The following is a 23634-nucleotide window of genomic DNA, read 5'->3' as shown; positions in this document are numbered from 1 at the left end:
TCCGACTCAAACTCTTCCAGAAAATTGCAGAGGAAGGTAAACTTCCAAACTCATTCTATGAGGCCACCATCACCCTAATACCAAAACCAGACAAAGATGCCACAAAAAAAGAAAACTACAGGCCAATATCACTGATGAACATAGATGCAAAAATCCTTAACAAAATTCTAGCAAACAGAATCCAACAGCATATTTAAAAGATCATACATCATGACCAAATGGGCTTTATCCCAGGGATACAAGGATTCTTCAATATTCACAAATCAATCACAAATATACCACATTAACAAATTGAAAGATAAAAACCATATGATTATCTCAATAGATGCAGAGAAAGCCTTTGACAAATTTCAACATCCATTTATGATAAAAACCCTCCAGAAAGCAGGAATAAAAGGAATATACCTCAAAATAATAAAAGCTATATATGACAAACCCACAGCAAACATTATCCTCAATGGTGAAAAAATAAAAGCATTTCTCCTAAAGTCAGGAACAATACAAGGGCACCCATTCTCACCACTACTATTCAACATAGTTTTGGAAGTTTTGGCCACAGCAATCAGAGAAGAAAAAGAAATAAAAAGACTCCAGAATGGAAAAGAAGAAGTAAAACTCTCACTTTTTGCAGATGACATGATCCTCTACACAGAAAACCCTAAAGACACCACCAGAAAATTACTAGAGCTAATCAATGAATATTGTGAAGTTGCGTTATATAAAATCAACACACATGAATCCCTTGCATTCCTATACACTAACAATGAGAAAACAGAATGAGGAATTAAGTAAACAATTCCATTCACCATTGTGATGAAAAGAATAAAATACTTAGGAATAAATCTACCTAAAGAAACAAAAGACCTATATATAGAAAACTATAAAACACTGATGAAGGAAATCAAAGATGACACAAATAGATGGAGAAATATACCATGTTCATGGATTGGAAGAATCAACATAGTGAAAATGAGCATACCACCCAAAGCAACCTATAGATTCAATGCAATCCCTATCAAACTACCAATGGTATTTTTCACAGAACTAGAACAAATAATTTCACAATTTGTATGGAAATACAAAAACCTCGAATAGCCAGAGCAATCTTGAGAAAGAAGAATGGAACTGGAGGAATCAACCTGCTTGACTTCAGGCTGTACTAGAAAGCTACAGTATGGTACTGGCACAAAGACAGAAATATAGATCAATGGAACAAATAGAAAGCCCAGAGATAAATCCACACACCAATGGACAACTTATCTTTGACAAAGGAGGCAAAAATATACAATGGAGAAAAGACAGTCTCTTTAACAAGTGGTGCTGGGAAAACTGGTCAACCACTTGTAAAAGAATGAAACTAGAACATTTTCTAACACCATACACAAAAATAAACTCAAAATGGATTAAAGATCTAAATGTAAGACCAGAAACTATTAAACTCCTAGAGGAGAACATAGGCAAAACACTCTCCGACATAAACCACAGCAGGATCCTCTATGATCCACCTCCCAGAATATTGGAAATAAAAGCAAAAATAAACAAATGGGACCCAATTAAACTTAAAAGCTTTTCCACAATGAAGGAAACTCTAAGCAAGGTGAAAAGACAGCCTTCAGAATGGGAGAAAATAATAGTAAGTGAAGCAACTGACAAAGAATTAATCTCAAGAATATACAAGCAACTCCTGCAGCTCAATTTCAGAGAAATAAATGACCCAATCAAAAAATGGGCCAAAAAACTAAACAGACATTTCTCCAAAGAAGACATACAGATGGCTAACACATGAAAAGATGCTCAACATCACTCATTATCAGAGAAATGCAAATCAAAACCACAATGAGGTACCATTTCATGCCAGTCAGAATGGCTGCTATCTAAAAGTCTACAAACAATAAATGTCAGAGAGGGTGTGGAGAAAAGGGAACCCTCTTACACTGTTGGTGGGAATGCAAACTAGTACAGCCACTATGGAGAACAGTATGGAGATTCCTTAAAATACTGGAAATAGAACTGCCTTATGACCCAGCAATCCCACTGCTGGCATACAAATCAAGGAAACCAGAACTGAAAGAGACACGTGTACCCCAGTGTTCATCGCAGCACTGTTTATAATAGCCAGGACATGGAAGCAACCTAGATGTCTATCAGCAGACGAATGGATAAGAAAGCTGTGGTACATATACACAATGGAATATTACTCAGCCATTAAAAAGAACACATTGCACATTTGAATCAGTTCTAATGAGGTGGATGAAACTGGAGCCTATTATACAGAGTGAAGTAAGCCAGAAGGAAAAACACCAATACAGTATACTAATGCATATATATGGAATTTAGAAAGATGGTAATGATAACCCTGTATGTGAGACAGCAAAAGAGACACAAATGTATAGAACAGTCTTTTGGACTCTGTGGGAGAGGGAGAGGGTGGGATGATTTGGGAGAATGGCATTAAAACATGTATAATATCATATAAGAAATGAATTGCCAGTCCAGGTTCGATGCAGGATACAGGATGCTTGGGGCTGGTGCACTGGGATTACCCAGAGGGATGGTACAGGGAAGGAGGTGGGAGGGGGATTCAGGATGGGGAACACGTGTACACCCGTGGTGGATTCATGTCAATGTATGGCAAAAACCACTACAATATTGAAAAGTAATTAGCCTCCAATTAAAGTAAATAAATTAAAAAAGAAAAAGAAAAACACATTGGTTAGCTCAAGGTTTGAGAAAAGTTAAGTTCAGGTGGAACAAGGTATCATCATGGCAACACAGAATTTTAAAAGAAATAAACAAATGGGACCTAATTAAACTTAAAAGCTTCTGCACAACAAAGGAAACTATTAGCAAGGTGAAAAGGCAGCCTTCAGAATGGGAGAAAATAATAATAAATGAAGCAATGGACAAACAACTAATCTCAAAAATATACAAGCAACTCCTACAGCTCAACTCCAGAAAAATAAATGACCCAATCAAAAAATGGGCCAAAGAACTAAATAGACATTTCTTCAAAGAAGACATACAAATGGCTAACAAACACATGAAAAGATGCTCAACATCACTCATTATCAGAGAAATGCAAATCAAAACCACCATGAGGTACCATTTCACACCAGTCAGAATGGCTGCGATCCATAAGTTTACAAGCAATAAATGCTGGAGAGGGTGTGGAGAAAAGGGAACTCTCTTACACTGTTGGTCGGAATGCAAACTAGTATAGCCACTATGGAGAACAGTGTGGAGATTCCTTAAAAAACTGGAAATAGAACTGCCTTATGACCCAGCAATCCCACTACTGGGCATACACACTGAGGAAACCAGAAGGGAAAGAGACACGTGTACCCCAATGTTCATCGCAGCACTGTTTATAATAGCCAGGACATGGAAGCAACCTAGATGCCCATCAGCAGATGAATGGATAAGAAAGCTGTGGTACATATACACAATGGAGTATTACTCAGCCATTAAAAAGAATACATTTGAATCAGTTCTAATGAGATGGATGAAACTGGAACCTATTACACAGAGTGAAGTAAGCCAGAAAGAAAAACACCAATACAGTATACTAATGCATATATATGGAATTTAGAAAGATGGTAACAATAACCCTGTGTACGAGACAGCAAAAGAGACACTGATATATAGATCAGTCTTATGGACTCTGTGGGAGAGGGAGAGGGTGGGGAGATTTGGGAGAATAGCAGTGAAACATGTATAATATCATGTATGAAACGAGTCACCAGTCCAGGTTCGATGCACAGTACTGGATGCTTGGGGCTGGTGCACTGGGATGACCCAGAGGGAGGGTATGGGGAGGGAGGAGGGAGGAGGGTTCAGGATGGGGAACACAGGTATACCTGTGGTGGATTCATTTCGATATTTGGCAAAACTAATTCAATATTGTAAAGTTTAAAAATAAAATAAAATTTAAAAAGAAAAAAAAAATAAAAGAAATATTTTAAATTTGTTTCAGTTCACTCGCTCAGTCGTGTCCAACTCTTTGCCACCCCATGAATCACAGCATGCCAGGCCTCCCTGTCCATCACCAACTCCCAGAGTTCACTCAAACTTATGTCCATCGAGTCGGTGATGCCATCCAGCCATTTCATCCTCTGTCCTCCCCTTCTCCTCCTGCCCCCAATCCCTCCCAGCATCAGTGTCTTTTCCAATGAGTCAACTCTTCGCATGAGGTGGCCCAAGTATTGGAGTTTCAGCTTTAGCATCAGTCCTTCCAAAGAATACCCAGGACTGATCTCCTTCAGAATGGACTGGTTGGATCTCCTTGCAGTCCAAGGGACTCTCAAGAGTCTTCTCCAACACCCACAGTTCAAAAGCATCAATTCTTCGGCGCTCAGCCTTCTTCACAGTCCAACTCTCACATTCATACATGAGCACTGGAAAAACCATAGCCTAGATGGACCTTTGTTGGCAAAGTAATATCTCTGATTTTAATATGCTGTCTAGATTGGCCATAACTTTGCTTCCAAAGAGTAAGCGTCTTTTAATTTCATGGCTGCAGTCATCATCTGCAGTGATTTTGGAGCCCCCAAAAATAAAGTCTGACACTGTTTCCATTGCTTCCCCATCGATTTGCCATGAAGTGATGGGACCAGATGCCATGACCTTCGTTTTCTGAATGTTGAGCTTTAAACCAACTTTTTCACTCTCCTCTTTCACTTTCATCAAGAGGCTTTTTAGTTCCTCTTCAGTTTCTGTCATAAGGGTGGGGTCATCTGCATATCTGAGGTTATTGATATTTCTCCCGGCAATCTTGATTCCAGCTTGTGTTTCTTCCAGTCCAGCGTTTCTCATGATGTACTCTGCATATAAGTTAAATAAGCAGGGTGACAATATACAGCCTTGATGTACTCCTTTTCCTATTTGGAACCAGTCTGTTGTTCCATGTCCAGTTCTAACTGTTGCTTCCTGACCTGCATATAGGTTTCTCAAGAGGCAGGTCAGGTGGTCTGGTGTTCCCATCTCTTTCAGAATTTTCCACAGTTTATTGTGATCCACACAGTCAAAGGCTTTGGCATAGTCACTAAAGCAGAAATAGATGTTTTTCTGGAACTCTCTTGCTTTTTCTATGATCCAGCAGATGTTGGCAATTTGATCTCTGGTTCCTCTGCCTTTTCTAAAACCAGCTTGAACATCAGGAAGTTCACAGTTCATGTATTGCTGAAGCCTGTCTTGGAGAATTTTGAGCATTACTTTACTAACATATGAGATGAGTGCAATTGTGCGGTCGTTTGAGCATTCTTTGGCATTGCCTTTCTTTGGGATTGGAATGAAAACTGACCTTTTCCAGTCCTGTGGCCAGTGCTGAGTTTTCCAAATTTGCTGACATGTTGAGTGCAGCACTTTCACAGCATCATCTTTCAAGATTTGAAATAGCTCAACTAGAATTCCATCACCTCCACTAGGTTTGTTCATAGTGATGATTAAAATCTGACACCTGTTTGTTTCCTCCTGCTGCTTAAGAGAGAGATAAAAAATGTCTAACACTTGCAGCCTATATCCTGCTTTTGGAGACCCCTAGCCTTCCTGCCTGTTACCTTCTCGCGTGTAAAGCATTTATCATAATAAAAAACAAATAATAAGTATTCAGTGAATGTAAGATACTGTTTACCTTTTCTTAATTTGTAATTTATTATATATTGGATAATGTTCTTTGTCTGTTACATGCACTGAAATATCTTCTCAGTTTATTATTTTTTTTCTTTGTTGCAAAAGTCATATATGTTTATTCTTAAAATTTTATAACAGATGCAAACAAATACCCATTACTTTAGACTTGCAGATAACTACAGTTAAAAATTCAAGGTCTAAATTTTTTAAAATTGTCTTTATGAATATTTTTAAGAAACGTAACACAATTCTTAAACAATTTATTTTTTGTTTCCATGATTTTTAACATTGAATTACACAGTATTTATTCTTCTGTCACGTGATTTATTCACTCAGTATAGGTTTTAACATTTTTCTGTTTTCATTTGGTTTCACTGTTGAAAATTTTTTTTCACTTTTTGATGGATAGAAATGAATAATGACTTTATATGAATAGAATTCTTAATAAACTTATGAATCTATCCTTATGTTTTTTCTTAGATGAATATATGTCAACAATTTCATTGAATTGCAAGAGGAGAGGCTGGGAGGTAGACAAGATTCAGAGCAGGAAGGGTTTTGGCTGCTGGACTAAGGAGCTGAGACTAAATTCCCCAGATGGAAACTTGTGAGGACTCTGAAGGAAGGGGAACAAAGGCAGAGTTGCCGGATAGAAATCCAGCTGTGGCAGCCATGGGAATGCTTACTGACCACACAGTCTGCTCTTTGAGTCCAGGCCCTGCCACTTGAGAAGGCAAATGAATCACAGACCTGGAAATCCTGGTTGCTTGGGGTGGGCAGACTAGGAGATGAGTTCCAGGCTGGGCCAGGGGAATGTGGGAGAGGAACAGCCCTCCACAGTTGTGAGGAGACCCCTGGGGTAGGGGGCAGGTACAGACGTTCAGCCCTGAGGTTCTCAGAGGAGCTGAAGTTATATTCACCAAATCCTGAGATCCCCTCCAGTGGAGGAAGAGGCCTCCAGGACCTGATCGATGCTGAGGTGGACTCCACAATGGGGTCAGGATCAGAATAGTGGGGAGCAGGAGAGCAACCATCACCCAAGAAGAAGGCTAGTAAGGAGGAGAAAGAAGAGACTTCATCTGGGGAGTGAGGGCTCGAATGTGCCTGGTGCCCCCACCTAAGGAGACTGCCTTTCCCAGAAGCCAGCCTCCGCAGATGGGCTCCACTCTCATCAGCCTCTCCCCTGGGTCTCCCAGCTTTCATCCCAAACCCCCCTAGTCTGGCTCCTGTGGGGAAACACTGGGCCAAGAACCAAATGTAACTCTAGTGCCCCTGGGCTGTGTGTGGGCAGGGGACCTTCTCATGCTCAGGAGGAATGGAGCCTGAAGTTTCTTTCCCACCAGGCAGAACTGAACTCCTATGGGATGTTGCTGAGCAAGAACCTAGTGCTCCCTCCCCAGCAGGAAGGGGCTGCAGGAACTTAGCTCCTGGTTAGAGCCCTGGGGCCACATGTTACTCAGGAGTGATCTCCTGAGTCTGAGAGAGCTCTGCCCACAGCTCCCTTCCCTGTAGAGTTATAATCTCAGGACAGCAGCGCCCACAACCATTCTGGGGAGCAAGCCAGGCTGCGGCTGACCCCCCATGCCCAGTCGTGCCAGGAGCTCTGGGTAGGACCTGGTTCACAGTTCCTGTGCATCTTGGTGTCTCTCCCCATGTCTATGTGAGAGTGTCCATGGTTGTCTCTGCCTCTTTCTCGCTGTGTGTCCATCCTTTCCTTTCTCTGTCTCTGGGTCTGTTATTATCTCTCTGTCTCTGCCTCTCCTTCTCTTTGTTATCTCCATCCCTCTCCATGTGTCTCCTCCTGCCTCTTTTTCTGTTTGCTGTCTCTGGGCTTCTCTGCCTCCAAAGATTTCATCCATCTCTCTGATCCACTTTCTGATTGTGTAGCTCTGGTGTTCTGTCTAACTGGGTCTTCAGCTCACTCTGTGACTTTCTTTCCCTCTTGATGTCTGTTTACTGCTTGCTATGGTCTGGATTTGCCTGCAGCATCGTCCTTTGACTCACAAGGATCTGCCCTTGCAGTGCTTCTCTATCTGCCACTGGAACCCTGAGCCATCTCCTTCTCCTTCTGTTGATGTTAATCACACTCCCAGCACCCGTTTTCTTCTCTCCTTGTGTATCCCCCATCCCTCAAATTTTGGTTTATTCTTCTCTCTGTCTTCTTGCCACATATGTTTGTGTCTCTTCCTCCCTTCTGGAACTCTCTATCTTTTCCCATCATTTTCTCTGTTTCTGTTGCTTTCTAATTTTTATTTGTTTCTCTAGGTCAGTCTTAGCCCCTGAAGGTTTGTGCTGATGCTGGGGGAGGGTGTGTGTGGTGGGGGAAGAGCTAAGGAAAAGGAAGAGAGGAGTAAACATATTTTCAGAACTTGAAAGAATCATATATTATTGTAATAAACCTCTCTCTCTCTCTCTTTTTTTTTTTTTTTTTACAGTTAAGAAATAGTTACCTACTCAGAATCATGGCAGTAAATGGCAAAAGTGAAAATTCAAAACTACATTGAGCCTTTTGTTTCTCCACCTGTGCTTCAGAAGGGTAGGTATGTAGAAGAAGATAAATATATGGGGCTTCTCTGGTAGCTCAGATGGTAAAGAATCCTCCTGCCATATGGGAGACCTGGGTTTGATCCCTGGGTTGGGAAGATCCCCTGGAGACGGGAACAGCTACCCACTCCAGTAATCTTGCTGGGAGAGTTTCATGGATAGAGGATCTTGGTGGGCTATACAGTCCATGGGGTCACAAAGTGTTGGACAAAACTGAATGACTTTCACTTACTCATGTGGTGCTAATGGTAAAGACCCACTTGCCAATGCAGGAGACATAAGAGACATGGGTTTGATCCCTGGGTCAGGAAGATCCCCTGGAGGAGGGCATGGCAACCCACTCCAGTTTTCTTGCCTGGAGAATCCCATGGACAGAGGAGCCTGGTGGACTACACTCCATAGGGTCACACAGATTCAGACATGATTGAAACAACTTAGCAAGCACAGCACAAAGTGCAGAAGAAAAAAGTTAGGACAAATACATGAATTCATCTTAGGGCAAGGAGTCCTGGGGAGCAGAGACCTGTCACCCACATCCCCTTTGCCCTCACCCTGAAGGTACAAGCTGGAGGTAAAAACTGGGCAGCCTCTCATCACGAGGGACCTCATTCAAGGATCTCCACCACTCAGGACCTACCTCCTATCCGAAACACTTTTACCTTAAGCAGCAAATGTACTTGTATTAAACTGTATAAGCTGATTCCCAAGTGTAGCTCGGTGGAGGGGTTGAGCTCAGACAACAGGATACACTCCCTTTCAGTGTCCTCCAGTCTTGTCTAGGCCCAGCATGTCTTTCTCCATCTCTCATCTCCCTCTCTCACATCCACACTTTCATCTAACTAGTCTGAATGAAGAAGCCAAATCCTTATATATTCCAAATTCGAAGTACCACTTGAATTTTATTCCTTATTATAAAAATTATTTATGTTTATTGTATGAAATTTGGAAAGTTCATAGAACTTTAAGTAATAAATATCACCTGTAAATCTAATCACCAGAAATGACCCCTGTAAGGTTTTGGTATATTTCTTTCTAATTTTTATGCTGTGCATATAAATTTGTATACTGTTAAGATTCAGTCTGCTTTTTAACAATCTGTTGGAGCATTTCTCCACAATGCAAAATAGTCTCCAAAATATTATTTTAAAGGTTATCAGGTATTCAATCATATCAATAGACCATAAATTATTTCAACCAGTCCCCTGTTATAGGACATTTAGGTTCTATCCAGTTTTCCCCATTAAAAGTAATTCTGCAATTAAACATCCTTGATGAAAATCTCTCCCCACATCTCTCATTTTTCCACATGCAATATTCTTAAAGGTGAAATTAAATGCTATCACATTTTCCTGCAGAAGAACAGAGTAATTTGCTTCTCATATGAATTTCCAAATCAATATATAAGAATTTCTCATTTACTGCAAACTGGTCAATGCCAGGCATCATCATTTTAAAAGAATTTTGTGCCTATGTCAGGTTAAAACTATTTCATTGATGTTTTAATTTGCAGTCTTTAATTATTAGGAAGTTTAAACTTTGGTGGATTCATTTTTTCATTAATCTCTTGTGCATTGATTATTAATGTCTCATTCTTGGTTATGAGTTTTTTCCTTACAAAGAAGAGACCTTTATATTCTAATGATATTAATCACTTGTATTACACATATGCAACAACTTATTATTCATTTTTTAACTTACATAAGTTATTATACATAAGTTATTATATAGCCAAAAATATTCATATTTTTCTTACTTTTCTTACTTTATTTCTATGCTCACAAGAAAGCAAGAAAGTATTGGCATTTAAGCAGGACGAATGTGAGCAGCTTGAGTATAGTGTAGAGACAGGGAAATTGAGATAGAACCAAATTACTCTTCACAATTAAGTAGATTGGTTCTCAAAGTGTGGACCCAGCATCTGCATTACCTGGGAACTTGTAGAAATGCAAATTCTCAACCTCCACCCAAGACTTTCCAAATCAAAACTCCATATGAAGTGCAGGAGCATCTGACAAGCTCTCCAGGTGATTCTGAATCACAGGTAAGTCTGAAAGCATTGAGTTAAAGGAATTGGATTTATGGCTGCTTGCCCCGGTAACGGGAGTAAGGAGAGTCCTAGAACTGGAAGACAAGGGAAGATTGGAGGAGGTTCCAGGAAGGATACCAGTCTCCAATCATATGCAGGTGGCTGGGGGCTAGAGAGGAAAAACCTCTGCACAGATAACTTAGGGACTTTGCAACATTAAATGTTCATTTTAAAAATAGTTTTCTCTTCTGTGCTGCATTGTAAGTCATCTTCCTTTTATCCATACATCCAGGACAAGTCTTGCAAATAACACCCTTGTGTTGGTGAGGTTTAGGGGCATAATGGAGAAAGAGAATAAGGATGAACCACTGAAGGTCAGTACTCCATGAGGAAGGCAATAAGGGGAGTTGAGGAGTCAATGAGAGTGAGGATTAGGAAGCAAAATGACCAGGGATACACAAGAATCCTTCACAACATTAGGGAAATATGGAACAGGTCAGATGAGGGCTGTGCAGCTTTGTTTGCTTATTAGAGGGAAAGGGGTCAACACTAAGAGGCTGAAGGACTTGGAACCTTCAAGTGATGCTTGAAGGCCTTTCTCTGTCACATCATAAAATAAATATTCACTCATATATTCTCTCTTAGGTTACCTTATACTTTTGTTTTTTGCATTTAACTCTTTAACATATTTAACTGTGTGAAATCACTTTTCCACCCATACGATTTATAACTCTCCTTTGCCCCTCTGATTTATAACAAATAGTAGGCATTTGGTAAAAACATGTTGAATCAATGACATAGTTACTGAACACCAGTAAAGTTTCTTTCACCAGGAAAAGTTAAATCTTGAATATTAACTATAAACTTTAATCTACATAGCATTGATTTGAATTCCCAATTCTAACCTCAATGGTAATCCTAGCAGTGATGAAAACCTCAACATAAATAATAAGTGTAATAGTCTTAACTCTGATCTTTAATCAAGGCTAAACAGCCTCTGTTGTCACAAGAGAAAATGGAAAATGGGATGAATAATAGAGAGAAAAGCAAAGCTATCTTGGGAAAGCAAGAGACAGGAAGGAACACAGCACACAGCACTTCCCAGACTCAGTCTTCTCCATTTCATCACTATGCCCCTCAGCTTACATCTGAACGAAACCCCGACACCACTCAAACTGTTGCAGGAACGGGACCCCTTCCAGGGCCTGAAACTGGGCTCTTGCCTAACACTTGGAAATGAATTGTCCAAGGAGACACATGTGCTGACAAAGCAAGAGATTTTATTGGGAAAGGGCACCTGAGTGGAGAGCAGTAGGGTAAGGGAACCCAGGAGAACAGCTCTGCCACATGGCTGGAAGTCTCAGGTTTTATGATGATGGGATTAGTTTCCGGGATGTCTTTAGCCAATCATTCTGGCTCAGAATCCTTCCTGGTGGTGCATGCCTTGTTCAACCAAGATGGATGCCAGACAGAAGGATTCTGGGAGGTGGTCGGATGTGTGGTGTCTCCTTTTGACGTTTCCTGAACTCTTCCGGTTGGTGGTGGCTTATTAGTTCCATGTTCCTTACGAGGATCTCCTGCATAAAACAACTCATGTAAATGGTTACTATGGTGCCTGGCCAGGGTGGGCGGTTTTAGTCAGTGTGCTTCCCCTAACAAAACTACTATGGGGATGTATTCAGTAGTGCCCCCATCTAATAATCCAAAATTCCTGTTAAGAAACATAAATGAAAAATGAGTGAAATTCGTTGGCACCAAAACCCCAAATATCATATATTTCCCGAACTCTTTAAACAGGCAGAGCACAATGCAGGAACTCAACCAGTCCACTGTGACAGAATTCATCCTAATGGGCTTTGCCTCGAACCCCAGGACCAATCCTCTGCTCTTCACCTTCTTTCTAGTCTTTTACCTGCTGATCCTTGTGAGCAACAGCCTCCTCATCACCCTCATCCACCAGGACACACGCCTCCACACGCCCATGTACTTCTTCATCAGTGTCCTCTCCATGCTGGACATGTGCTACACCACCACGACTGTGCCCCAGATGCTCGCGCATATTCTCAGCAAGAAGAGAGCCATCTCTTTTGCTAGATGTGTGGCCCAGATGTACATCTTCCTCCTCTTTGGGATCATTGAGTATTGTCTTTTCTCCATCATGTCCGTGGACAGGTACGTGGCCATCTGCCACCCTCTCCGGTATAAGGTCATCATGAGCCCCTGGGTGTGCCTTCTCATGGTGGGCATCTGTGCAGCCTATGGTGTGCTGGATGGTCTGTCCTATACCTTCTTTGCTATGTGCCTTCCCTACTGTGGCCCTAATGAAACTGACCACTACTTTTGTGAGGTCCCTGCAGTCCTGAAGCTGGCCTGTGCAGACATATCCCTCAATGACTTGGTGAACATCATCACTGGCTTCAGTGTCATTGTGGTCCCACTCTCCCTGATTGTCCTTGTCTATGTCAACATCTTTGCCACCATCATGAAGATCCGCTCAGCCCAAGGACGGATCAAGGCCTTCTCCACCTGTACCTCCCACATTACTGTGGTCACCATGTTTGCTATTCCATGCATCATCATGTACATGAGCCCTGGCTCTGACTCCTTGTCAAACAATGGCAAGAAAATGGCCCTTTTCTACAACGTTGCCACAGCCTTCCTCAACCCTGTCATTTATAGCCTAAGGAACAAAGATGTGAACAGGGCCTTCCTCAAACTGGTGGGCAGGGGCAGGGCCCCAGAGTGACTTTCTAAAGATGAAGATGTGGGGAGCCATACAATGCAGGATGCACACTCACCCCGAACTCTTCTACCAGTCCTGAAGAGATGGTCTTCATAAAGCTAACTCTTCACCCTGGCCCAGTGAGCGAGAACAAGGTGCTTGATCATCAGAATTTTCTATGGCATTGTAGTTTGAGGCAAATATGATTAGGAAGATCTAACACAGTTGTTAAGAGCCTGGACTCTAGTGCCAGAGAGACCAAGACGAGAGACTTGGATTTACCAGTTACTAGGCATGTGAATTCTTGCAACACATTTAACTGCCCAAAGTTTGTATCTCTCCTCAGAGAGAAATTGCAATGATTAAATGAGATAATACAGAAAATGTACAGAGCACGGCATAGATAATTTCTTTTAGCAAATGTTACTTTTACTAGGAATGAATTATCAATCCTTAAATGGCAATGATCTTCCTGATCTGTGGAAGTTGCTGGATCCCTAAAGAGAAAGTTGGCGGGTGGGTGGGGAAAAGCTGGTGGAGGGGAAGAACGGAAGAAGAAACTCAGAAACTGTAAAGTGGAGATTCTTAAGGTGCAGAGGGACTTGAAAAAAAGGAAATTAACCTATATAACCCATCTACAAACTGTGCCAGTTAGAGCATCTGGGGTCAATTGAAGTTATCTTAGAAAGTTGAAAATTCTTTTATGACCATTTTTTTCTGTTCTTTTGTAGTTTTATACCTCTTGATTTCCCTTTCCTTCTTGTTTCTAATAATGTCCATTTTTGAAAACTATAGCTTCTCTTAGGTAATCTCAAGGAAAAGGGATTCTGTCCACTTGAGGATGTAGGAAATTAGAGAGGAGAGGAATGACTATAATGTGACAATGAAAAAAAAGGGACTTTAGTTAAAAATTAAGTGGGGAAACTTTTTGCTCTATTCCCCAATTTTTTTAAGGGATTTTCTCTGAAAATATGTTTATTTTTCATAGAATGTTTACAAACTTGATTGCTTTCCCCCCCAGGCTTCACCAGTCTGGGCATTACCCATATTTACTGACTACTTGCTGTCACAGGAGCTTCACCGTCCAACAAAGCAATTCTCATGAGGTTCTAGAAACATGTCCCATAAACAAACATGCAGACCCTTTGGGTTCTGTTTTCCTAGCTTCTTGCTGATATACACTGCCTACGAAGCTCTTTTCAGAAAAAAATCAGCTAGGCTGGCCAAAAAATATAATATGAATGTCTGTCCCCTCCATGAGAGGCCAGGTTCCATGCCAAGGGTGGAAGTTCACAATGTCCCTGAAGATATTACTTAACCCTGCTATCCAGGAGCCAGAGTGTTGCATAAACAATAAAGCAAAATTATGGGAAAATAAAAAGACAGGGCATATAGCTGCAAAATATTTACAGACATGTGAATAAAAACATTAATACAGAGGGGCTCTAACAAATTGGTAAAAAAAAAAATACAAACGCTCAGGAAAATTGGAAACAGATATGAACACATTATTTAAAAGATATCCAAGTAACAATAAACATGGGAAAATCACACCACTGTAGGCACCAAAGAAATGCAAATTAAAATACCAATGAGATATCATTTTTTACCTTTACAAACTGGAAGAATATTTAAACAATAACCAGAGATGGCCAGAAAACAATAAAACACTGATTTTTATACATTGCTAAGTGGAGTATGAGCTTCCCTGATAGCTCAGCTGGTAAAGAATCTGCCTGCAGTGCAGGAGACCTGGGTTCGAACCTGAGTTGGGACGATCCCCTGGAGAAGGGAAAGGCTACCCACTGCAGTATTCTGGCCTGGAGAACTCCATGGACTGTATAGTCCATGGGGTCACAAAGAGTCAGACGTGACTGAGCGACTTCCACTTCACTTAAATAGGGCTTCCCAGGTGGCACAGTGGTATAGAATCTGCCCGCCAATGCATGAGACACAAGTTCAATCCCTGCTTGGGGAAGATCCCCTGGAGAAGGAAATGGCAACCCACTCCACTATTCTTGCCTGGAAAATACCATGGACAGAGGAGCCTGGTGGACTACAGTCCATGCAGTCACAAAGAGTCAGACACAACTGAGCAACTAACATAACACAGTGGGAGTACAGTTTGACCTAAAAAGCACATGCATATTTCACACAACCATGTGATAGTAATTAGCTGAGTCCCTGATTGTATGGCAGTCAGGACTTTACCAAGGCCCAGTCTGTGGCCAGAGCATTGCAGGGAAGAAAAATAAAAGTTTATTTCTATGCAGTCAGCCATGTTTATATTCTAAGTTCAACTCAGTTTGAATGTGTGGTCAAACTTAAAGTCAACCGACTGCTGAAAAATCAGCAAATTAGATTTCAACTCAATCCCAGATATACTCATGCTCACCAGAAGGCTGTCAAATGGAGTTGTGGAAACAGTCATTCACTTTGAACCTGGTCAAGAAGGCTGCAGAGATGAGGCCCACAGAGCCCAGGAGACCTACCTGGATGACATCTAACACTGTCTCCAGCTCTGAGGGTCATAATTACTAGAGATTTGCAGAGCAGGAGCACCAGGCATATCACCCCTTCCTCCATTACTTTCCTGTTATAGACAGTCCTCACCTGTTCCCGGAGTGGTACCTATCAAAACTGGTTGCAGTTATAGATTCCTCTGTGTCTCTAATGGGATGCATAATTATCTCCTGGCCACTAGCAGGTGATGGGAGTGGTGATCACAGAAAGTGCCAGGTTCTGCTTCTGATGAACACAATGGATGCTGTCCCCACATTAAAGTGTCACTGGTATTGAGTAAGTGGTATCTGATAGTCAGGCTCCAGTGACCTGCAAGGACCAGCTCCCAATTAGCTCCTCTAGTTCAGAGTTCAAGAAGCTTTGCAAGATCAGAAATACTACCTTTTGGTTAAATTCAGGTGGTCCAAGGTTTGCACCAAACAGAAGAGTGGCTGCTACAAAGCCATGCCAAGCAGGCTAGCCCTGCATAGGCTTGCTATACATAGCAGTCAGTGTTCCCTTAAAAAAGATAGCCACTTCACATGCTATGGGTAAAAAAAAAAAACTATTTTTTTTAAGGGACCTTAAACAACTGTCCCAAGAACTGGGGAAGTAAAGACCTGGAAGGGGCATTGGAGGATCCGAGTAAAATCACTATTCATTCATCATGAATCACTGGGCAAAGGTAGAGAAGTCAGAGCTTACAGGAAGATCTGAGAAGCCCCAGATCCAGTCATTTAACAGGCCATAACAGGGGAGTGCTTAAAAAGCTCCTTGGGAACCTGTTGCCTTTGAGAGTCCACAGTCAAGTCCTCAATTTAATTTAATCATTTCTTAAAAGGGCCTATATCCAAACATGGTTACATTCTGAGATATGGAATGGCTAGGACTTCAACATATGAAATTGGAACAGTAGGGAGCAGACACAATTCAGTCCAAAACACAGAGTAAGACAGTAATTCTTGAAAAAAAAGGAGATATGCAGGAAGAGATTTTTGGCCAAGGGTACCACAAGCAAGTGGCCACAAGTAAGTGGAAACCAAGCAGAGAGCAGTAATTCCTATACTGGGTGAAACAAAGATCAGAACTGTGAGCTGTTGAGACAGTGAGGAATTTGTGAAACACAGGTTTGAGAGAAGAAGAAACTTTACAGAAAAAGGACTCCAGAAATTTACATAGAGGCCTCCTTCAGCCATTAGCAAATCACTGACAAGCATACACACAGGGTGAAATGAGACATGGAAGAAACAACTACTTGGGTCTGTGAAGTGAATGAAAATTCAGGTGCTTGTACCATGCAGGGAGACACTGAAGTCGTCATCCAAAGTGGAGCTAACTCACTATATACTCCAGGGTCCCAAAATAACTCTATCTTAGGAGTAGAGCTATTCAGTCCTTAAAGGAAGAGTTGCTCCTGACTTACTGTGAGAGCCAAAAGCAAAGCCTCAACAGGATCAAACTGATATGACAATAAGTTAGCGCTCTGTCAGACAACCTTCAACATTTTTTGAAGGGAAACAACATAATGCAGACTATCAACTCTGTAGCATCCTGTAAGTTGAAATAATTCCCTAAAAAAAAATCAAATTTTACTAGACATATAAAGAAGCAGGAGGAAGTAACTCAGAATCAGAGAAAAAACAGTCAACAGAAACATTCACAGAAATGATGTGGACATTGAAATTAACAGAAAAACTTTAAAACAGCTTGTCTAATAAACACACTAAAGAATTGTTGAAGGAAAATACGGATATAATGAGTGGATAGATGGGGGATCACAACAGAAAATGGAAATAAATAAACATGAAGAAAGAATAGTCTTCAATGGGAGGAGATCAAGATGGCGAAGTAAGAGGGTATGGGGTTCACATATCCCCATGAACACATCAAAAATACATCTATATATGGAATAATTCTTTCTGAAAACGAACTGGAAACCAGCAGAGGGACTCCTGTACGACCAGGTCTTTAAGAAACATATACATGTAACTGGGTGAAAATAGAAGAAAAGTGATCGGGTCAGGCCCTGTGCCCCTGAGAGGAGACCTGGGAAAAGGGAGATTGCAGATACCCACCCTGGGGAGTGAGCAGGTCAAGACACAGACTGGATGTCCCAGTCCTGGGGTTCTACATGGAGAAGACAAGCTCTCTTGGCTGGTTGGGGATTTGCTGGGTCAGGCAGAAAGACTGGGGAAACCTGGACTTTGCTCATGAGGAGTGCTTGCCCGCAGGCTTGCCCCTGAGACAGGACAGAGAGAAGTCTGCTTAAGTAATTGTCTGCTGGGTTTCCCAAGACAGCCTCACAATGCCCCATTGGAGCCAAGGGAAACCCGGCCCCACTCAGTCCATGCCACAAGCAGCAATGGATCTGGGGTGGCCAGGACTGGGAAGAGGACTAGATCTTGAGCTGCAAAGACGACCCAGTCCAGGAGCTGAGCCTTAATGGGGTGATGGTGGCCCTTATTGGAACTTACTCAAGCAGCACCTCAGAAGCAGCCCAGTTGCTGCCTGATTTTCTAATAGAGACCAAATGGGGATTTGAACCTAGATCAGGATTCAGTGAGGCAACAACACTAAACAGTTGACACAGCACTGCCTGTCACATTAGACAAACTTCCTTGTTTGTTTATCTGTTTAAGGAGGTGCAGTCCCCTCTTGGACAGTAAATCTCTGCTTGAAATCCAAGAATGTCACATTCATGAGGCCCACTCTCTTTAAGGGAGGAAGGACATTGCCACCACACAGGCAGTGTCTCCTCCCACCAGCTAGAGAAGTGTGTGGCCTGGGCAGGGGTCCTCTACTGTGGTCGCAGGCTTCCAGGCTCCTGTCCCTACCACAAGATGTCTGGGTGTCACACCAGAGATCAGGGCTGGCCCTTAATATTGCTCACTTTTTGCTGTCAGAAGACTTACCACTGACTGAGCCCCTCTGTGTACCATAAGCTGTGCTAAGTGTCTTACAGGTAACTTCTTAACACTCATAGCACTGCTTTCCATTCTAAACAGGATGAAAATGAAGCTCAGAGAGGGAAAGTGATTTGTACAAGGCCATATGGCTAGGAAGTAGTGGAGTCGGCATTCAGCCACCAGTCTGTCCGGTTGTCTAGTCTTTTGTTTTCTGTGTTGCAAAAGAGAGAGAGGCATTGTATTTTCTGGGGCTTCAGAACCATATCCAGAGAAGGAAACAAATTGTCAAGAGATAAAATATATCAAGATCTACGACTGTATCTTGAATATTATAAATAATACTGCTATAAAAAATTGGTTTCATGTATCTTTCAGAATTAGTACTTTTATCTTCTTCATATATAGTCTGGGCAGAGAGTATAGTATCCCCAGTTTTGGTCTTTTTCTCAATATTCCTTTGGCAATTCAGAGACTTTTGTGATTCTATGTAAAATTTTTGATTCTTCATTTCAACTAAATTTTTTTTTAATTTATGAGTATATTACACAGTATCTATGGCATGTTCCATGGGCAGGGCTGCCCCATATCAGGTATCTACCAGGTCCATGGCCTTCTAATCTTTGAAACAATACAATGTCCAAATTCAGACACACTTCGAGAGTGAAAGGCAGAGTTTTAACTAATTACAGAAATTAATTGATCTATAATAGGCATAAACCGTAACTGTCCCATGAAAACTAGGGTATGCGATCACCCTATCCAATCCCATCCTTGGCTAGCCTACTCTCTCCCCATAGTTGGAAACAAGCACTATAGTTGATACTTTTTAGCCCTAAAATCCATCTTACCTGGATAAATGTGCTATTTCTCTGGGCACCTAAGCATTCCGGCCCATTACTCTGAGATAACATCCAGGCATGCTCAGCTGCTGCTTTGTCCAACTTCATGTTCCAGTTATATGGATACTAATAGGACTTTTTTGGTCTTTGCCTTGGGGACCTGTTTTAAGATGACATGCCCTTTCTAGAACCCCTTCCATAGCAGGACTCATCCAGTTCTGTGCTCAGTTACCATGCAGTGGCTCAGGCCATCCTCCTACAGACAGATACCCTTTTACCACTAAGTGTCACTCCACCTGGATTCATCACTGGCCTCTACCAAGGTAAAAGTATTCTGCGTTGGCCTTAAGTCCCCAGGTGCCCAAGCTGTACTTCACCTTGCCCTGAGTTTCACCTTCATCACCACACCCTTCAGAATTTGAATTCCACCTTGAAGGGCTAGATCATCTCTCACAATTGGTCATTGCCTCCCACCCACGAAACAGGCTCCTTTCCAGTGAGGCTGCATTCAGCCACCAGTATGTCTGGCTGTCTGGTCTTTTGCTTTCTGTGTTGCACAAGAAAGAGTGGCATCATGGGTAAAATACATAACTGCAGCAGTTAACGAAGCCAACCTAGTCTGATGCTTTTCTCTCCTAGAGTTCCAGTAGGACCCAAGAGGGTACTTTGCTGGGGAGCATCCTTCCAGTGGGTCCAAGGAAGACTGTGCCTCTGTCCTGGCCTCTGACCACCTGGTTCCTACACCCAGCCTTGCAGACATGCTATCATCTGACTATACATACCCTGTAAGTCAGCATTGCAACAGAGATGCTACAGTAGAATGACTTGGAATCTGGAAGATCCAAGTTCAAATTCCTACTACACAATTTATTTGCTATGTGGTATGAATAAGTCATTTAATTCTCTTAAACTCTCTGTGTCTGCTGACAAATCAAGTGACTTACCTACCTTGTCCTGAGGATTAATTACATTATGCATAGCACCCAGTGTAGCATCTGATAAGAGTACGTGTTCACATAAAAAGCTGCTCAACATCCCTAATAATTAGAGAAAGGCATATCAAAACTACAATGGGGTATCACCTCACACGAGTCAGAATGGCCACCATCAAAAAATCTACAAACAATAAATGCTGGATAAGATGTGGAGAAAGGGAACCCTCCTACACTGCTGTTGGGAATATAAACTGATACAGCCATTATAGAAAACAGTATGGAGATTCCTTAAAATACTAGGAATAAATCTATCATATGACTCAGCAATCCCACTACTGGGCATATACCCTGAGAAGGCCACAATTCTAAAAGATACATGTACCCCAATGCTAATTGCAGCACTGTACAATAGCCAGGACATGGAAGCAACCAAGATGCCCATCTACAAATGAGTGGGTAAAGAAGCTGTGGTACATATATACAATGGAATATTACTCGGCCATAAAAAAGAATGAATTTGAGTCAGTTCTAGTGAGGTAGATGAAACTAGAGCCTGTTATACAGAGTGAAATAAGTCAGAAGTATAAAAATAAATACTGTATATTAACACATATATATGGCACATGGAAAAATGGTATTGTTGAACCTATATGCAGGTAAGGAATGGAGACACAGATGTAGAGAATGGAGTTGTGGACACAGTGGGGGAAGGAAAGAGTGGGGCAAATGGAGAAAGTAGCATCAATATATTGAAACTATCATGTGTAAAGTAGGTAACTGGTGAGAAGCTGCTCGTCAGTTATCTATCTAGAGCACAAGGAGCCCAGCCTGGCAATTTGTGATGACCAAGGGGTGGGACACAGGGAGGGGAAGGAGGTTCAATATGCATAATTATGGCTAATTCACATTGTTGTACGGCAAAAACCAGTACAACATTACAAAGCAATTTTCCTCCAATTAAAAAATTTAAAAAGAGTAAGTGTTCAATAATATGTGGTGGTTGCTATAGTAATAGATTTAGTAGCATTTAGACCACAATTAGGTACATGGTCTTTGAAAATAGTGCTGTTGTTGTTTAGTTGGTAACGCGTGCCTGACCCTTTGTAACCACATGGACTGTAGTCCACCAGGCTCCTCTCTTCATGGGATTCCCCAGGCAAATATACTGAAGTGGGTTGCCATTTCCTTCTCCAGGGGATCTTCTCGACCCAGGGATCAAGTCCATATCTCCTGCATTGGCAGGTGGGTCCTTTACCACTGAGCCACCAGGGAAGCCCCTGGATAGTTCAGTTCAGTTCAGTTCAGTCGTGTCTGACTCTTTGCACAGCATGCCAGGCCTCCCTATCCATCAACAACTCCTGGAGTTCACCCAGACTCATGTCCATCGAGTTAGTGATGCCATCCAGCCATCTCATCCTCTGTCGTCCCCTTCTTCTCCTGCCCCCAATCCTTCCCAGCATCAGAGTCTTTTCCAATGAGTCAACTCTTCGCATGAGGTGGCCAAATTAATGGAGTTTCAGCTTTAGCATCATTCCTTCCAAAGAAAGCCCAGGACTGATCTCCTTTAGAATGGACTGGTTGGATCTCCTTGCAGTCCAAGGGACTCTCAAGAGTCTTCTCCAACACCACAGTTCAAAAGCATCAATTCTTCAGCACTCAGCCTTCTTCACAGTCCAACTCCCACATCCATACATGACCACAGGAAAAACCATAGCCTTGACTAGACGGACCTTTGTGGGCAAAGTAATGTCTCTGCTTTTGAATATGCTATCTAGGTTGGTCATAACTTTCCTTCCAAGGAGTAAGCGTCTTTTAATTTCATGGCTGCAGTCACCATCTACAGTGATTTTGGAGCCCAGAAAAATAAAGTCTGACACTGTTTCCACTGTTTCCCCATCTATTTCCCATGAAGTGATGGGACCAGATGCCATGATCTTTGTTTTCTGAATGTTGAGCTTTAGGCCAACTTTTTCACTCTTCTCTTTCACTTTCATGAAGAGGCTCCTTAGTTCCTCTTCACTTTCTGCCATAAGGGTGGTGTCATCTGCATATCTAAGGTTATTGTTATTTCTCCCGGCAATCTTGATTCCAGCTTGTGCTTCTTCCAGCCCAGCGTTTCTCATGATGTACTCTACATAGAAGTTAAATAAGCAGGGTGACAATATACAGCCTTGACGTACTCCTTTTCCTATTTGGAACCAGTCTGTTGTTCCATGTCCAGTTCTAACTGTTGCTTCCTGACCTGCATACAGATTTCTCAAGAGGCAGGTCAGGTGGTCTGGGATTTTCCACAGTTTATTGTGATCCACACAGTCAAAGGCTTTGGCATAGTCACTAAAGCAGAAATAGATGTTTTTCTGGAGCTCTCTTTCTTTTTTGATGATCCAGAGGATGTTGGCAATTTGATCTCTGGTTCCTCTGCCTTTTCTAAAACCAGATTGAACATCTGGAAGTTCACGGTTCACATATTGCTGAAGCCTGGCTAGTTATGAGGGCACTAATAAGTATTAGCAGCATTTATATTATCTATATCCAGCCTAAGTTTTATCTCTGCTCCATAAGTGGCCTGGATAAGATGAATAAGCATGTAAAAGGCAAATGAAAGTGCTTTGGATGGAAACAAAGCACACTGTATTAGTATTGTCACTGTGCCACACAGTGATGTAGCCACTCAGCTGTAAGACTCCTCCCTCCACTAAGTCTCAGTGGGAAGGAATTTCAGTCCCCACACAGGGACTTGTTCTATTTACACTGCCTTTGGCTCAGGAACTGCTAAAGAACCTGCAGTGCAGTGGTGGTTCAAGAAGTTTTGCAAAGGGGACGAGAGCCTTGACGATGAGGAGCATGGTGGCCAAACATCAGAAGTTGACAACGACCAGCTAAGAGAATCATCAAAGCTGATCCTCTTACAACTACCTGAGAAGTTGCCGAAGAACTCAGCATCAACCATTCTATGGTTGGTTGGCCTTTGGAGCAAATTGGAAAGGTGAAGAAGCTCGATAAGTGGGTGTCTCATGAGGGGACCACAAATCAAAAATACCGTTGTTTTGAAGTGTCATCTTCTCTATCCTATGCAACGACAACCATTTCTCCATTGGATTGTGATGTGTAATGAAAAGCAGATTTTATATGATAAACAGTGACAACCAACTCAGAGGCTGGGCTGAGAAGAAGCTCCAAAGCACTTTTCAAAGCCAAACTTGTACCAAAAAAAGGTCATGGTCACTGTTTGGTGGTCTGCTATTGGTCTGACTCACTACAGCTTTCTGAATCTCAGCAAAACCACTATATCTGAGAAGCAAGCTCAGCAAATCAATGAGATGCACTGAAAACTGCACCAGCAGCAGCTGGCATTGGTTAACAGAAAGGGCCCGATTCTTCTCCACGACAACGCCCAGCAGCACATTGCACAGCCAGTGCTTCAAAAGTTGAACAAATTGGGCTATGAAGTTTTGCCTCATCTGCCATATTCACCTGACTTCTTGCCAAATGACTACCACTTCTTCAAGCATCTCGATAACTTTTTGCAGAG

General features: G+C 41.9%; 1 protein-coding gene across 12 annotated transcripts in view; it reads left to right on the top strand.

The window, feature by feature from the left end:
* The window catches only part of LOC113890028 (olfactory receptor 2D2-like), a 192972-nt gene that overhangs the window by 131923 nt on the left and 37415 nt on the right, over positions 1-23634 (top strand). For 7 of the 12 annotated variants that reach the window (XM_027537561.1, XM_027537560.1, XM_027537565.1 and 4 more), the window contains 2 exons: positions 8064-8164; positions 11996-13312. In XM_027537561.1, the coding sequence (XP_027393362.1) occupies positions 12006-12944 (939 nt within the window). In that variant the 5' untranslated portion in view covers positions 8064-8164; positions 11996-12005 and the 3' untranslated portion in view covers positions 12945-13312. Of the gene's footprint in view, positions 1-8063; positions 8169-11995; positions 13313-23634 lie in introns of those variants that run through there. The other 5 variants (XM_027537568.1, XM_027537566.1, XM_027537567.1 and 2 more) reach the window with 3 other exon arrangements.

Source organism: Bos indicus x Bos taurus, chromosome 3 (assembly GCF_003369695.1).
Source record: "Bos indicus x Bos taurus breed Angus x Brahman F1 hybrid chromosome 3, Bos_hybrid_MaternalHap_v2.0, whole genome shotgun sequence".
NCBI lineage: Eukaryota > Metazoa > Chordata > Mammalia > Artiodactyla > Bovidae > Bos > Bos indicus x Bos taurus.
The sequence above is the reverse complement of the archived record's forward strand: the minus strand, read 5'-3'. Positions and strand labels throughout refer to the sequence as shown.